A 17,131-nucleotide genomic window follows, 5' to 3' on the forward strand; every position below is an offset into this window, starting at 1 on the left:
CAGAAAACTGAATACTAATATATTTTAGGAGGAAAAAAAAAAAACCAAGTTTTATCTCAGGATATCCTGTCTTAAATTTTACAGTCTTTCCCTAATATTCTGAAAAAAAAATACTTAGGCCTTAATACTATGCTGTGGTAAATTTTCAGTAATGAAGCCTGTAACATATTTAGAACAGGAACTCACTTCATTGTGATTTTGCAGATTCGTGTTGGACAAAGGATGTTGAAAAAAAGCTACTGAGTGACATTCACTAATCCATTTCTATCTCTGCTCTCAATGTGTCTCAAGACTTTGTGCCTACCTGCAAGACCCAGGGAAGGCAGCGGCATGCCTCCTAGTAGTGCCGCCCATTGAGCCATACCCAGATTTTGTATTTTCAGTGGAGGCAATGAACAGAACACAAAAGATTGCCTTGAATTCTGTAACACACATGCATAGCTCCTATGAAATCCCTCAGGTACACAGTTGCAGGCCTCTTCAAGATCCGAGCTGCAAATTTATCTTGGGTTCTTGAAAGGATCTGATACAGCATAAAAACAGACTCACAGTAATTTGACCTTTACAGAAAATGCAGTGCTCTCCACAGCTCAGGATTCTTTGTTCAGCACTCATTTGCTTAACGATGCTTGCTAACCTTAGAGATGTTAAAATCCATTAGCCTTACTTTGAACAGTGGAAGAAAAAAAAAAAAAGTAATTATTTCTTAAAAAAAACCCAACAACTCCACAAAAATGGACAACCAACACAAGACTGGTAGGTGGCTATCTCAAGTCACACTAAGAATGACCATGTTTTATTCATAGTTTAACTTGCCAATGATTCGAGAAACTACCTCATTATGGGAGAATATTTCTAGCAGAATTACTGCCCTTCCAGTCAACTGCAATGACCACACTTCAGAAGAGAGACAAGTTGCTGACTCCCCATTATTATCAATCTAATTAGGTTTCCAGTGCACCTAAATAATTGCTTGAAAGTTCTCTGCAGTGTTAGAAATGATCTGCTTATCTAGATAAGATACTGTAGTTGGCCTTATTAAATTGGAAAATGTAACTGAATGAAATGAAAATTCATCACTCACTGGACAGCTTCTAATATCCTTCCTCATTATTCCATCCATTCAGTATTTTCCCAAGGGATTTGGGTTAAATCAACATTAAAGGTTGGTGTGCAACATCTTTGAATAGGCTAAGTCATTACAGTTACAAGATATATTTATGCTTATCCCATGAGTCACCTTTCCTCATGTTGACACATGATTTATCCCACAAACATGCAGATTCAAGTACTATGCCGCAGGAGAAAGATGATCGCTGAAAGAACTGTAGTCTCTACCTTGGCATGATGGAGATCTACTCCATACATGGAGAGTTTTTTGGCATTCTCCAGGAAATGCATCTCAGCTTCTGCAGGTGTCATTCCCCTGAGGAAAAGCAACCAATTTTAGCATCAGTGTTAAGTAAGCAGAATCTGAAATAAAATCCAGCAGCTGGAAAATATTTTCAGCCTGTCAGAACTAAACTGTCCCCCTTAGATAGCTGGGCACCTACCAGAGCCAAAGCTCTGGTGCAGGCCCTGTTACCTTTCACACTGCAAAGCTCTTCTCTACCCAATGATATGGAGAGGAGCTTTGTCCAAAAAATGTTCTTATTAGGTATACTGCAGCAGGTTTTAATACTTCCTGATGCTGCAGGATGGTAGCTGAAGGCAGGTTCCAGCCTACACTGATGCCCTCCGCCTACCTGTGGCTCTTGTGCAGCTCGATCACTTTATCCTCCAGCTCTTTCGTGTGATTCGGCGCGAAGCGGAACTCACTGACATAGTCACTGCCATACTCATCGGGATCGTAGTCACCGAGCTCCGACTGCACAGTGTAGGAGCCCAGCAGGGCCAACGTGACGAACGAGCAAGGCAGCCGACCTGACACGATGTCATCTCTCAGCTGCAAGCAGAGGTAGTACCTGCAACGGAGCACCGAGGCGGCTTAGAAAGTGATGCTCCTCAGCTCCATCCCAAGTAGCATGGCCCAAGGACTTCCCAGAGGCCTCAGCTCCTCTGTGAATTTGCAGACAATTCTCAAGCCCAAAGGTTTTCAGGAGTTAACAAGGATATTATTAATTAAAAAACAAAAATAAAACAATAAAAAAAACCCAACAAACCAAACCCCACCAAACCAAAAAGACAAAACCAACCAACTAAACAAAAAACCCACAAAACCCAACAAACCCAAACAAATAAAATGCAAAGCAAAACCAAACAACACCAAAATAAACAAACGAACAAAACAAACCCAACCCCAACCTTTGCCTAAGGGTAGAAATGCCTAATTTATCTTTATAAAGCCGCATAGAGATTTCTTAATAAAATAAGTTATTACTTTGTTTAGTGACCTAGATGGAGAATTACCATTAAACATACCTGGCTTCTATCATAGATCACTAAGATATATAGCTACCTGATGATACTTTTCTTTAAGGAGAAAAAATAATCAAAAGCTCCAAGTACTCCTCATTAAGGGGTGGCCCAACTCCAAGTCATTCAAAAAACATAAGTTGTCTCTTGACCAAACTGTTGAGCTTTCTCAAAAAAATACATTTAAATAGTAAATGCTGTTAAAACCACAGTGATGAACAGTTGAAGAGATCACCACATAGGAGAAAACAGAAAAACTTAAAGTGTGTTGACTTGGTGGTGAAGTCTTGGAGTTCTCAAGGGAGATTTGAGGGCAACAAGAGGAAATAAGCGATCCTTTCTTTTGGAAGACCTCTCTCTAGGTGGGAAATCTTGGCACACTGTCTTTCTGCACAATGCCTAGCAAAGGGGACCTCTGATCTAGGCCAAAATCTTCATGCTACCTTCTAAGCAACAAGTAGTCCACAAAGCAATGAAGGTTAAAAATATCCACAGGTTGCAAAATGTTACAACAGGCTAGGGAACAGCTTGTCAAGGGCACAAAACTCATCATGGCTCCTCAAGCCAAGGAGGAAACCAGGCGAAGTTTTTGTTGTTGGTGGTGTTTTTATGGGTTGTGCTTGCAATCTGCACATAAAACCAGAAAGCAAAAGTGCAAATTGCAGACCTACCTGACTTGGATAGCAGGGAGCAACCATTCATTACCACCATATTCCCTATATCGTGCACATTAACTGCTTACCTTGTCAAATGACATATGAAATTTACAAGCATGGTTATTCTCATCCCAATTCTTTCCTTCCATGCTTACGATTATACCAACAATAATAACTTGTTATCGCTGGCAAAACTGGGCATCGGGCATCTTTGTAAAAATTAAAATCAATGCTCGGGAATATGTACATTGGAAAAGCCTGGGTTTAGGGTTAAATTGTAGAAAAGAGTCATCTTAGCTCAGAGGGCAGACACTGTTCACAGTGTCTTCTCTGCCAAAGCATTACATATTTTCCATAAGCTCATAAGAAAAAGGAAGTCGAGGGGAATAGAAAACATTTCTTTTCTTGGATAATTCAAATGTAAGTGCTAACAAGTAGGGCTACTTAAGCCCCTTCTATAAAGGTATTTGATGTTTTAAATACCTGGTAATATCTTCAGATAGCTGGGCAGGGTCTGGAGGGTAGAATTTCACGTTAAATGCAAACTGCCAAGCACCACCTGGAAAAGAACACAAGTTCACTGAAAGTCCACTGCAAGTGTAAACAGAGATGCTTATGCTGTTTGATTACCAGAAGACTTAAAAATACTCCAGCCAGGCAATTCGTAAGAACAGGAAATAGTATCTTTTTCCCATACATTGTTCTGAAGATACTACTTTCTCCCTCCCAATTACAGTATTGGATCAGATTATAGAGCTCCTTTCTTATTTGGCAGTATTTCCACTGAAGTGAGGTCCCTAAGAGAGCAGTGATTTATTACTAACCCTAAAAGCCCCCTCAATCCACAAACAATGTTTACTGGAATTAACCATCTGAAAACACAGCCTATACAAGCTTTAAAAAACAAAAAGCCAAAACACAGAGGTGCTGGAAACGCCACGAGCCAGAGTACAAAGGGGCTCCAGACTGGGGTGATGTGCCGAGGTCTGACCACCCAAACCAGCTCAGAGCATCCTCTCTGAGTGCTGTCTCAGCACATAGCTCCTGCCTCCAACAGACATAAATTATTGTGCAGACAAAACTGCAAGGACAGACATGGAGAGCTTGACTGAAAACCAGTACATAACACTGAGGAATTCTTATTGAGTTTTTTCAGTAAGTTTAGGTGACCCATGCGATGGATACTGGCCTGTGTCACCACAGTTTGTGAAATTTTTTTGGAGCGTCAGCTTTAAATGTTGTAAAGAAAAAATATCAAAATCGAAAAAAAAACAAACCAAAAACAAAACCCAGAGTTGAACATAGCATGTAAATATAAAAGCTATTCTTGAAAAAGGGACAGGCTATACCAGCGTGTCTCAAAATGCAAAAAAAGCAGTAACGAAACGCCAAACCACAGTGTTCTTACAAGCAACATAGTTGTTTTCCAGTAAGAAGACTTTTCACTGAAGGCTCTGTTATGGGATATACCTCTTATTTGTACTTCTACCACATAAATTACAGTATTTATGTAGTCAGGAAACAAAAGCCAAAGTAATGACCCTTGTGTTTTCTGAAAGGTATTGATGTCAAAATACATATCTAACTAGAAATAAATAGATCTCTCTTGAAAAGTCTGTATTGGCTGTATAATGAGGAAGTGCTTGTGAACACTGTGAAAAACAGGACTCTATATAAACTCAACAGGGTAGAGCTTTCCCATGATCTGTAATTCAGGGGCACCTTGGGCCTAGGTACCTCCTAAAGAACAAGGCATTTGAGGTGTATCTGGTACACTCTTCAGTAAGACATCTTATATGCTGAACAGGTCTGCTTGCCTGGAAATACTGCATGGTCATCATAACTGGGTCTTGGGGAGTATTTGTTTAGAGGCAACAAGGAAATTTAATCCATGCAAAGCCCCATCCTCTTCTGTCATCCACACACCCAAGTAAACAGGCTTAATGTGCAAGAAGACTTCGATGTTTACCATGAGGACTTCAGCTCTTGTTAAGACTTTTATGCTCCTTGATTTTAGGAACTTTTCCACTCTCTTGGGCCGTAAAAGCCAGTGGAAGGAAAATCTGGGTGGCAATGAGGATGGGGCACGGTCTCACCAGGGAGTGGACTGGCCCCAGGGTGGGGGCAGAGCCTGTGCGCGAGTGACAACTGGCTCCATCACAGCGGGAAAACAAAAATGTGTTCCTCTGGCACACACAAAATAAGTTGAACCTATAATATAGCCTGTCATGTAGCACAGACGGCTAAGACACCAGAGTAAGAGACCTTCACTCCGACTACAGGGGCTTAAATAAAACCTAATGCTGTGCAAGTTAGTGGGTTAAAACTAATGGTGTTAGAACCAGGGGCCACACGCACAGCAACAGCCTCAGTTCTCAAACACTGGGATGACATCTCTGTGGTCTGCAGTGGAATAACATATCTGAGTGTTCTACAACTCAACCAGTACTTAGCAGGATTATAAATATATGTTTTGGAAAGTATAATGGGTAACAGCCCTCCTTTTCCACCGTTATCCTGTTCTAAACTTCTACAATGAATTGTACAGAGCAAGCAAATTATAGCTGTCATCTTCTGCAAATACAACTGTCCCCTGTATCAAGTCCAGGACGAGACTCTTCTGCCCTGCTTAATCTCTTGCTGTCACAATCTTTCATTGTCTATCTCATGGTTTGGGTACATATTAGATGCCTTTAAAACCAGTGGTGTGGAGCTGAGCTGCTTGGATTGACTGCGCAACCTGACTCATTGACATCTACAGCACCTTTGTCTCCAGATCCATCTTCTCAAGAGATTAAAAAAGGCAGATTTTCATTACTTTTTATTGCAGATCACTTGCTTTTAATGAAAATAATACTGGTGAAATAGTGTGGTTGCTCACAGTAAGCAGGGAAGTTTTCCAGCCGGTGTAAATTAACTCTTTGAATCTTGAAGAGGGAAGTAATTCCCTTGCCAGGCCTGACCCAACAAACTACCAGAGGTATTTGTTCGTGAAAGCACAAGTGCTAGAAGAGATCATTTACAAAATGTGTGAAGAAAAAAACTACTGAGGCTACCCAAAGAAGACACACGAATATTTCATCAACTTTAAAAAGTGAGGTGGGGGAAAAAGAAGCCAGGTCAAATTTTGAGCTTGGCAGTCTTGACAAGGTTTTCTCTTGAGAGGTTTTTGAATTTCTAATGTAGCAGACAGCCAAATTTAACAACCGAGCTTTTTAAAATATTCATGTGAAGCAGAAAATTGTCTGCCTCTCTGTGAACTGAATGGTCATTTTAGTAGCAAAGTTCAAGCTTCTGAAATGTAGGAAGGAAAGATATTTTAGATAGAGTGCTATCTTTGCACCAGTGAAGTATTTCAGTATGGGGCATAAGCAGCATTACTGGATATGATTTAAATATCAGTAATGCAAAGAAATAATTTATATACGTGGCCTAGACCCTAAGGTTATGTTGCTGAATGTCAAACTTTGGGTTTTTGCATCTCTGCAAATGTCAAGTTGTTTTCAGCAGTGCAAGTTCATGTGTTATTAGCCTTAGTAACTGCCTATGTTCATTAAGGTCTAAAATACTTAAAAGATGCGGGTAATTCCTTTGCCAGAGACCCGTGACAGGATGCAAAAGAAGACTCTGAAATAGACTTTGATGTGGTGAGGGGCTGGGGAGAGGGGGCTGCTAAACCTCCAGTGCTGGGACACGCCGGTGGCACGAGCCCTTTAAGAGGGTAGTTACCCCAGCGGTTTGGGAACAAGCCCAGAGGACCAGAGGGGCTGGACAGTGATGGGCAGGTGGTACTATGACACACCACTCGTGCGGCAAGGAGCCCCCTCTGCCTCTTGCATCCCCGCTTGTGTCACAAGGGTCCAATGTCTTTGAAAACACAGATTGCAGTTTGGAGGGAAACACTTTATTGTGTAGATTTTGGGGTCTGAATACACCAGAATGAAAGTTTTCCAGACATGCTAAAAGAAACACATGAACGATAACAAACTTACTTCGGATCTGCTTCTTGATTTCCTTGGCAGGGTCCAACCAGTTCTGCAAATAAAATGATTCCTTTTTTCAATTTTAATTAAAAAACACAAAAAAACCATTATTATTAAAACAGAGCTATGAGTCAAAGCTAGAACACCCCTTTTCTTCTTGACGCAGCAATAGGCAGGGGTAACACTAACTCTCAAGATGTGTCTCTGGGTAGAAACAGGATTTTTATTAACCTTCCCAGATGTTGAGAGGCTGAATGGTTCAAAATAAAAAATTAAAAAATAGAAATTAGTAAAATACATGCACAGAAACCTTTTTCCAAATGGGAAAACAAAACTTCTACTAGCTACTAGGTGTGGTGGGGTTGTTTATGTGTTTTGTTTTGTTTTTTTCTTTTAGCCCCCTGGAAGGGCTGAAAAGCCTTGCTAGAGGACAACCAGTGTGGCATAGGGTACTGCCCCATTTGCAACATGGCTTGGGCACAAGGTGCAACTAGAGGCAGCACCGTGACTGCCCCCATCCATGCTGTGCAGAACCCAGTGACCAAAGAAGACAAAACCCCTGCTGAGGGTGTGGGGAGTTATCACTGTGTTGACTCCATGGATGTTGAGGATCAGATGAAATTCTCCTGGAAGAGGTACACAGCAGCTTGGGGTCTCTCAGTGGCACTGCTGCAGCCAGAGCTTGCAATTTATAGAGCAGCCTGCTCCGTATCTGCTTCTTGGGCACTGGGAGAAAAAGGCCCTGCACTTCTGTCTTGCCTTCTAACAGAATGAAATTAACATTTAAAATGTGTGACACATCCCAGAAGAAAAAGTTTTCTTTCCCTAGGAAAGTTCCACTTTCTCCAAAGAAAGATAAACAAATGTATCAGAGAAAAAAAATACTAGAGAAATATCAACCAAGTAGAACACAACAATCGCCTCCTAAACAAAAACAACCAGTTTGCAGCTGTCCAAACCTCATCTGTGGGGCAAAACACGAGCCTGAAGAGCTCCAGCTATTGCTGAGCACAAAAGCACACCATGCACCAAGAAATTAAAGATTCATCAGGATTTCTGTTTTCAAAGATGACGTGATATGGACACGTATTGTGTGGCTGGACATTATCTAACAGAGGATATGCATGTTGACCAATAAATGTGGTGGCAGCTAATATTCTTTTAGCTGTTTAGCTCTGTAAAGTAACTGGCAATCTACAAATGCTTAGTACTTCTAAACTACCTGTTAATAATGAATACATTTTCCTCTTTCCAATACAGGAAACCACACCTATCTGGCAATGCTCTTAAACACCTGTATAACTTTTAACACAATTCAAAACTAAGCATATGCTAGAGTTATCTTTTACTGGCATGGACCAAGTGTCTGCTTAAGTGATTTTCTGAAGCAGAAACAAAATCCTTATATCTAAAAGTCTGTAAAGAAAGCAGAAAATAGAGAAAAAAAGGACTGATTTATTCTGTATGATATATAACTGAAACAAAGGTAAGCCTAGAAAATAAAACTGTTGTTCTTACAAGACATGAATAGCTGAAGAAGCGGTAATAGCTTCAGGCCATGCAAAGCACAAAAAACCTTCACCTGCTGGGCTACAGCACATATTGCTAAAAGGTTTTGTTACTGGTTTCTTTCAAACTCTTTATATTAAAATGCCAAAACCACGTGGCGTATTTTAAATTATCCTTTGATACTCTCTCTTTCATCATAGCGTGTCCAAAATAATACACATATATATATTATCTCTCTCACCTGCACATTAGATCATCTTGGACACTGTTAATACACAGCTTTTTATAATACTGAAGTTGAGATGCAGACAAGCAGAGTGTGATTCACTACTGCTGCCAACTGCTTCTGTAGACTTATGTCTTTAGCCAAATCAACAATAACACTCAGATAAAGTAAGTAAGACTTAAAGCCTCACTTTATCTTAGCAGTTAGCAGGAGCAGTCAATCAACTCCTGCCTATCGGTATCCCAACCACAGTATGATAAAGCCATATTTTAGTATTGTATGTTTAGTAGTGTATCTATGAATGTAAATCTGACTTTCATCTCTGGCAGTAATGAAATAAATCATACTAGAAAGAGAACCAGCTATAGGATTAACTTATTTCATGTTATAAATAGTCAACACAGAAGGAAGCCAGGGAAACATAGGAAATGCTCTCGAGAGGTATTTACAAAAAACAATAGCTCAAGTTATGTCTATGGATCTTGGCAAAGAAAAATCAAAAGAAGTTCTAGACTGTTTGCAACAGCCTGGGGGATGTCTCAGGGAAGCTCTGACATCCACATCCCAAAGACCAGCAACAGTTTTGTGGTTTACCTTTTGGTTTTCTGTGTCTCTGTATGTTAGCCCAAAGTAGTCTTTTTCCAAAAGGTTCAGATGCTCACACACCTTGTCAAATAGCACTTGACCTCTGGAACGTTTCTGTTGGAAATGAATAGGAATGAAAAAAAAATCACGTTTGCAAAACAAAGTAACGTAAGCATTAAAATAACACCTTTTATATTTAATCCTCAAATCAATAACCCCAAAATTATTTGATTCAATATTTCCATCTTTGAAACCTATTGATCGTCTTAACAATCTGCTGAATGTGGCAAATCTGCTTTCCGTAAAAGTTCGTATCTTCTTGAGGAGATAAAAATAAGTCAATACATGTCATGTTTCAACGAGAACATCTCTTCTGTCTTTCAGAAACTGCAACTTCAAATGCATGCTGAGGTCACACTGCAGCAAACCCAAGCATTCTTTGTGTGCAACAGTAGCAGCAAACAACAGTACGAAATATTCCTGATGGGGGACTATCAGAGCTGTGACTTGGGGACGAACCACTGGAAATAAAAGCAAACATGGAGATATTTCTTGCCTCAGTAACAAGTCAGACTAATTCCAGGATCCTTTTTTATCTAATATATGAGGAAATGTGATATACTATCTACTGAAATCACCAAAAGAGCCCTCCCTGGGAAGGTAGCTGGGTGAGAAAACAGTTTTCTAGTGTCCAGGTAACCTTCTTTACTGCTAATACGTTGGATGAGATGATCTCTCACTGTTAACAGCCAGCACCCTTGGCAAAAGCTTTGTCGTATCTCTCATATGAGATGGTAAAAATTCAGGTCATCCTAGGTCTCAGTGTTTTATATGACACTGAGAAAAACTCCAAAAAAACAAACACAAGAGAGAAACATCCTCTTTATAAGCCACATGTGCCAACTTTGATATGCATTCGTTATGATAAACAATTCAAAATCATTTAGGCCACTGTTTCATCACTGCCTGCTTCCCTAAGTGCAACTCAGCTAAAGGGAAAGAAAAATCTCCCCTCTTCATATCAAACACATGGATATATGAATATTTTAGTTGCTGTCAGCACTGCAGTTTCTTTATCCATGGCACACACGTGACTTGAAACAGAATGGAAATACGCTACTTGCTTCAAAGGCATAGGAGGAGGCTAACACAAAAGAGGAGAGAACGCTGCCTCTGAATTTAGGCACCTCCGCTGACTGATCTGTGCCTGGACGGTGCTGCCAGCCCAGCAGCCTTGGCCATGGGGGGATGGACATTTCACAATCCAAGCTGACACAGCTATGCCAACAAACCCGTGGAGCCCAACACTGGCCTCAAACTATTTTAGAAGTGGTAAGCAAGCCAAGAGAAAAGAAAAAATAAAAAAGAGGAGTTGAATGTTGCTGCCTAACACGCTGTGAAAACATTATGAGACACGATGGGGTTATGCAGTGTATCCTAATTTATATTAAATGTGGTATTTCTATTGGGGCTCTGATGGCGTATGAGAAAGGAAGCAGGGATATAGTCTCTACATTTTTATCAATGGAGAAACTGAAGAGTGTGGCTGGTAAGAGTCTAGCAAGTGTTCTCCAAACAAGAAAAAAACGGGCATGGAAGTGTACTGTGAGCGTATTGCTGTAACTTCATTTACGGTGACTTCCAGCATCATTTGAGCTCACAGATCTAGGGCCTTGTTCTACTTGTCATACACTTTCCACCCTGTCGTAGGAAGCATAAATATACCCCAGGTCCTTTATAATTTCAAACAAATGTTTAGCTAATTCTTCATGGCCCATACTTGGAAGTAAATAATAAAAGGTTAGTGGTTTTATACTTGAGGCTCTATGGAGAGGATCTGGTGGATAAGAAAAGATCTGACTACTGGTGTGCAGAGAGGAACCAACTTGGAGATTTCAAGCCAAACTAGTCACATTTCTGCTATAAGCAAGCAATGCTGTATTTTGCAAAATTTCTTGCTTTTCTACTTGATAACAAACCAAGTAGTTATAATGAATGAAATAAGCAGGTTAACTCTAAAGGACACCTGCTTTCTGCTTTGAGAAACACTATGTCTGCACCACCGCACCATTTATATGTATTTGAATTGTGACACTTCAGTGTCCTGTTAAGAGTCATATGAGGCCAACACAGGAGCTGGTTTATGTGGCTGATCCATGCAGCTACATAGATGTCAGCTTTGACTAAGACTAGCTAGAAGCTGCAAGGTACAGTGTTTTAAAAACGAATTGGAGGAAACAGTTGTGTGGGGCTGTGCTGTAATAAAAAACAACCAACTGATGAAAAAAGCCCCAGCGCTCAGAATTTCTTGTTTGGCTATACATCACAGGTGAGGATAAGTATGGCAAGCCTGGAAAAATTTGCACGTCTCATTTTTTGTCCATGACAAAATGGATCTTCCTCCTACTGTAGGAAGATGCTCAAGTTGTATTCAGCCTCTTCCCACATGAGGATATGGGAAAGCCCTGCCAGAAGATGTCAGAAATACCACGTATAACTAACAGCCCTTCCTGGTCAGGGTCCTCTCTTCACCAGACACCAGGTGTGAAGTGGTGATGGCTGAGGGGAAATCCTAACAGGACCACTTTCCTTCTCCACAGAAATGCCCACCGGCATCCAGACAGATGAGCCTCACATGTTGCGGCTGCCACCTGCTACTCCTGAGTGCCTCTTCCCAGGTCAGAGCTGACCTGTGGGAGCAGGATTTAGGGGGCTCCTATCATTTGGGGAGTGGGGGCTGCCTGGCAACACAGCCAGCACTGAGGCCCTCCAAATCCTCATGTACCTGTGTATCTGCAGCTCTCCTGCTCTGTACCTATGCAGCATTAGCACACACACCCTCTTTCTAGAACAACATTGCACAAATGCACAGTGAAGGAAAACTACTGGATTAATCCATGAGAAATTAAGAGGTTTAGTTAGGAACACATAATTATAGCAACTGAAGAGACTTCCTGTGCTCTTGTTAATTGCTTTTAATTTACCATGTGCCCAAATAAGCATGGCAGACAAGGTATAGGTATCATTGCTTTGGCAGTGATAGATTAGGACGAAGAGAATGAGAGAAAAGTCAAGTTACAAATTCATACAGCTCCTCAACCTTTGCTTTGCACCATTTAGGGGTGACAAGTCTGAGGGAAAGAAAGACTGACTGCTGGTTACTGTGGATCACAGGTTAATGCCAAAAATGCCAACCAATTCTCAGCAATTCAAAATATGTGGATTAAAAAAAATTAAAGAATATCAGACTTTGTGCTATCAAATATTGTCCATATAACAGAAGAGTTTTTCTGAAAGGTAAATATGGTGAGATTCTCCTTCAGAAATATTCTTAGCTATTTTTCAGGCATGAATGGGATGAAATGAAATGTGCAGATGTGGAAAAAAAAGAGGCACTTTGCTTTAGGTTTGGGAAGTCAAGACTATAGAAAGAATGCAAACCATAGATTAAATGCTATAAATGAGTACAAAAGTCCGGGAGCAAAAACTTTACACTTTTCACAGCCTCCTCCCTGCAGCTCTATAAAGTCCACAGCTCTTGCTTGAAGCTGGAATGGGAATAAACAGCCTCCTGGTCAAGCTCCCAGAGACAAGAGCCAGCAGCAGCAAACTTGGCACATCTACACCCACCAGCAACTCCCACACGCAGGGGAGAGGAGAAGCTGCCTCTCTCCTTGCCAGCTTATCCTCGGTTTTGGAGCTGAGCTTGTCCCTCCTTGGGAGGCCAAAGGCCACAAAAGGCTCTCCCGTCCTGTGACTGGCTTCTCCAGAAAGAGTCCACATTCAAATCTCTCTACATTGGCTTCCACAGCTCATATCCCTCCATCACACCCCTGGCTCCTTACAAGATCACCACAACAAGATAACACATTGTACATCACTGACAGAGAGGAATCCAAAAATTAAGTACTTCCATCCTAGCTCTGCCTGGATAACAAGATTATTATAAATTCAATTATTCTTATTGGTGAACTTTTGGGTATCATGTCTGTTATTTCTTAATGAAGAAAAATAATGAGTTTTCTTTTATTATGATTAAGCCCATAAGCTGTAATGTAGTTATGATAAACAAACATTATTAAAGTGAAAAAATGCAAGTCTTTGTTATAGTTACGTTGTTGTCACCTCAGTCACAAATAATGTATTGTGCATCAATATAATCCCAGAATCGCTGAGGCTGGTGGGCACCTCTGGAGACTGCCTATTCCAACCCTCCTGCTCAAGCAGGGCCACCTACAGCAGGTAGCTCAGGTTCATGTCTACTTGGGCTCTGAATATCTCCAAGGATAGAGGCTCCATAGCCTGCATAGGCAGCCTGTGTCAGTGTTTGACCACCCTCATAGTAACCTTTTATTTCTTATGTTTAAACAGAATTTCCTCTATTTCACTTTGTGCTCATTGCCTCTTGTCCTGGCACTGGGTACTGCTCAGCACAGTCTGACCCTGCCTTCTTTACCCCTCCCATCAGATATTAGTACACATTGGTAAGATCTCCCTGAGCCTTCTCCAGGCTGAGCTGTCCCAGCTCTCTCAGCCTTTCCTTATATGTAAAATGCTCCAGTCCATCTTCTTGATGGACCCTCTCCAGTGAGTCCATGTTTGTCTGGTAATGGGGAGCCCAGAACTGGACCCAGTACTCCAACTGTGTCCTCACCAGTGCTGAATAGAGGGGAAGGATCACCTTTCTTGACCTACTGGCAACACTGCCTAATGTGGCCCATCATGGCACCAGCCTTCTGTTCTGCCAGGGCACATTGTTGACTCTTGCTCACCTTGTTGTCCAGCATGACACTCAGGTAATAATAAACTCTGAATTGCAGCAATCAGGCTACCAAAATCATGTTACTGTGATAAGCAGTGAGGATAATTACATGGGAAAAGAGCAACCAACAAAGATGTGACACCAACTTCCTTGTCATGTAGGCGCTAGTAAGACCCCAGGAACCCTCTTTGCTATTTAATGAGATACAGGAAAGAGATCAGAAAGATTTCAAATGTTATATGCTGGACAATGCTTCTCAGACTGGAAGCTAGTTGAACCAGAGAAAAAATTTATCAGGATCCAGAACTGATGCCTCCAAGGGGCAAATTTTTCTTCTGTGCAAGACTGTAGTCTTGGCTGCCCCATGCCAGAAGGCACAGTTTCTCAGAAATGTCTCCTTCAAACTTCTGTGGCTCCCAGTTTGGCCATCCTGCCCCTGAAACATGACCATATGCAATCTTCTTGTGGGGCATTTTGGAACTCACCTTGGTGATACAGCCTGAGCCTCTTAACTGATGCACCCTCACACCAAACAACAAACCGTTGCTTGCTGCGTAACCTCCAGCCTTCTGGACCAGTCGTCTTTCCTAGCTTTATTCCAGCAAAGAGGTGTCTGTGCTGAGGACCTCTTGCCACCTGTGATTCTGCCTGACTGAATCCAACCCTATGTCTGACAGATTCTCCCCAGAGGGACAATGCTGCACTGGCACCAGTATCTCAGCAAGGCTGAGGAGCCTCTGTTCTTCGGGGGTTTCAAGGCATTGACCTGGTAATGCCACAGCTGAACTGACCCAAACGGCCTCCCCAGTCCCTTCCAACCAGCACGGCTGTGATAATGGGATCCCTGTGCACCTCCACAGACACTAAGGAGTTAATCGTCATACACCTGCTTAAAGTGTAGAGTGTTAGTCTACTCTAGTAGTCTATTTTTACTCATGAGCAGATTACCTTCCTCTCACTGATAGGGAACGAGGAGGAGCTGAAGAGCAGAAAATGGCCCTCTCAGCTTTCTAGAAATGAAAGCTACTGCAACCTCCGAAGTGTTGTATTTTGGAGCAGTTCTATTTTTGCATCCAATGCTGCAGACTCATGTGGATGCAAAACGCTGAGCAAGGGCCCTCTGCAGCATGCAGGTATGTCCCTCCCATCTGAAAGCAATTACAAGAGATCACATTCAGATCAAATTTTACAGGCAAGAGAAAACTTGATGAAAGAGTCTCACAGCCAAATAGCTGTCACAGGATTCATTTTTGCCACAAATAAACCATCATCTCCACTGCGCAGTAACCGCAAGGTCAGGGCACCCCAAGGAATTGAAACTTCACCTCCCTTTCTGTTCAGTCAAGGAGCACAGCAAGATGAAAAAGTATCACAGCTGTAAGCCTGGATTTCAAATGGAAAGAGTTTGCATGTATCTTTCTGCACTAATACATATGCAAACACAGCATCTCCACTTTCCTCAGAAAAGCTGTCAAGCTGCCAGCAAGCAACGCCACACTAGCACTAGCCTGGTGTTAAACTCTGTACAATTACTGTAATAACTCTAGTTGGAGTCACTGGAAGAAGGACAAACAGATTAGTATCATGAAATCCTGGTAGGGATAATTGGACTTTTAACTGATGTTGAGGTTATCTGGTTCACATTCCTAATTAGCATTTGCACTTTCCCGTGGATCTTAACAATGCACTGTATAAACACGTGGGCTGGCTCTAGCCTTGCATGCTGTAATGTATTTTGGCATGTGGCTGTACTAACCTCTTCCTTTTCCCCTGTTCTTTCTGGTGGGGAAGTATTAGCTTATTTTTTCATTTGCAATGTGCATGATGAAAAAATTCCAGTTCTGTCCAGACTACTGATTTTATTTTACTCTTTTGATTTAAGTTGCATTTTGCAAGCTATTTTGGTCAACACTTTGGTTTCTGCACTGCATGGGCCACATGGTGTTCTCCTCTGCAAATGCAAGGAAAACACCCATAGAAGTTAAAATGTATATGGCAACAAATAACTAGCACGCACTAGGGCAAGTTTCTCCCTCCCCATATTGCAACTTCTGCAATTATTCTTGCAACACAGACAAGAGTAAACAATTAACTGGTTGTCAGTAACACTTTGTACTTGCCACAGTGAGCACTCTCTCCCCACAAATTCCCCCAGCTGAGTCTCCAAGCTGGTGAATTCCAGTCTCCTGACAACACACTTTCTCATTCCTTCCTTGTGAATTATCCAATTTACACAAAAATACCTCCAGTCCCAGGAAAACAAACAAAACAAAACCAAGCCCAAAAAACCATTACTTGTGCAAATAGAGACTACCTGCAAGCTAAAGTGATCAAGTGTATGCAGGCTTCCAAAATCACTTTTGTATTGAGAACATTTCTGGGGGAAGGGCTTGGAATGTCACATATATGTCATAAGCTAATATGCATAGGCAAATATGTGCATAATGTAATGCACATAATATAGATTCATAGAAGGGTTTAGGTTGGAAGGGAACTACAAAGGTCATCTAGCCCAATCCCTCTGCCATGAGCAGGGACACCTTCAACTAGATCAGGTTGCTCAGAGCCCCGTCCAGTCTGGCCTTGAACATCTCCAGGGATGGGGCATCTACCACCTCTCTGGGCAACCTGGCCCAGTGTTTCACCACCCTCATTGTAAAAAAATTCTTCTTCATGTCCGGCCTGAATCTCCTCTCTTTTAGTTTAAAAACATTACTCTTTGTCCTATTGCAACAGGCTGTGCTAAAATGTCTGTTCCTATCTTTCTTGTAGGCACCTTTTAAGTACTGAAAGGCCACAATAAGGTCTCCCCAGAGCCCCCTCTTCTCCAGGCTGAACAACCTCAACTCTCTCAAGCCTGTCCTCACTGTAGAGCTGTTCTAGCCCTCTGGTCACCTTTGTGGCCTCCTCTGACCCCTCTCTAACAGGTCCATGTCTTTCCTGTATTGAGGGCTCCAGAGCTGGATGCAGAACTCCAGGTGGGGCCTCACCAGAG

General features: G+C 41.7%; 1 protein-coding gene across 1 annotated transcript in view; it reads right to left on the reverse strand.

Annotated features, from left to right (window-relative positions):
* The window catches only part of EPB41L3 (erythrocyte membrane protein band 4.1 like 3), a gene marked incomplete at its 3' end in the record, with an annotated part of 59,119 nt that overhangs the window by 30,444 nt on the left and 11,544 nt on the right, over positions 1-17,131 (reverse strand). Inside the window, exons 2-6 of the mRNA XM_080340022.1 lie at positions 9,384-9,488; positions 7,064-7,106; positions 3,555-3,630; positions 1,746-1,964; positions 1,339-1,426 (exon numbers count right to left, since the gene is read on the reverse strand). Coding sequence (XP_080196148.1) covers positions 1,339-1,426; positions 1,746-1,964; positions 3,555-3,630; positions 7,064-7,106; positions 9,384-9,488 — 531 coding nt within the window. The remainder of the gene's footprint in view (positions 1-1,338; positions 1,427-1,745; positions 1,965-3,554; positions 3,631-7,063; positions 7,107-9,383; positions 9,489-17,131) is intronic.

Source organism: Nesoenas mayeri (assembly GCF_963082525.1).
Source record: "Nesoenas mayeri genome assembly, chromosome: 2".
Taxonomy (NCBI): Eukaryota; Metazoa; Chordata; class Aves; order Columbiformes; family Columbidae; genus Nesoenas; species Nesoenas mayeri.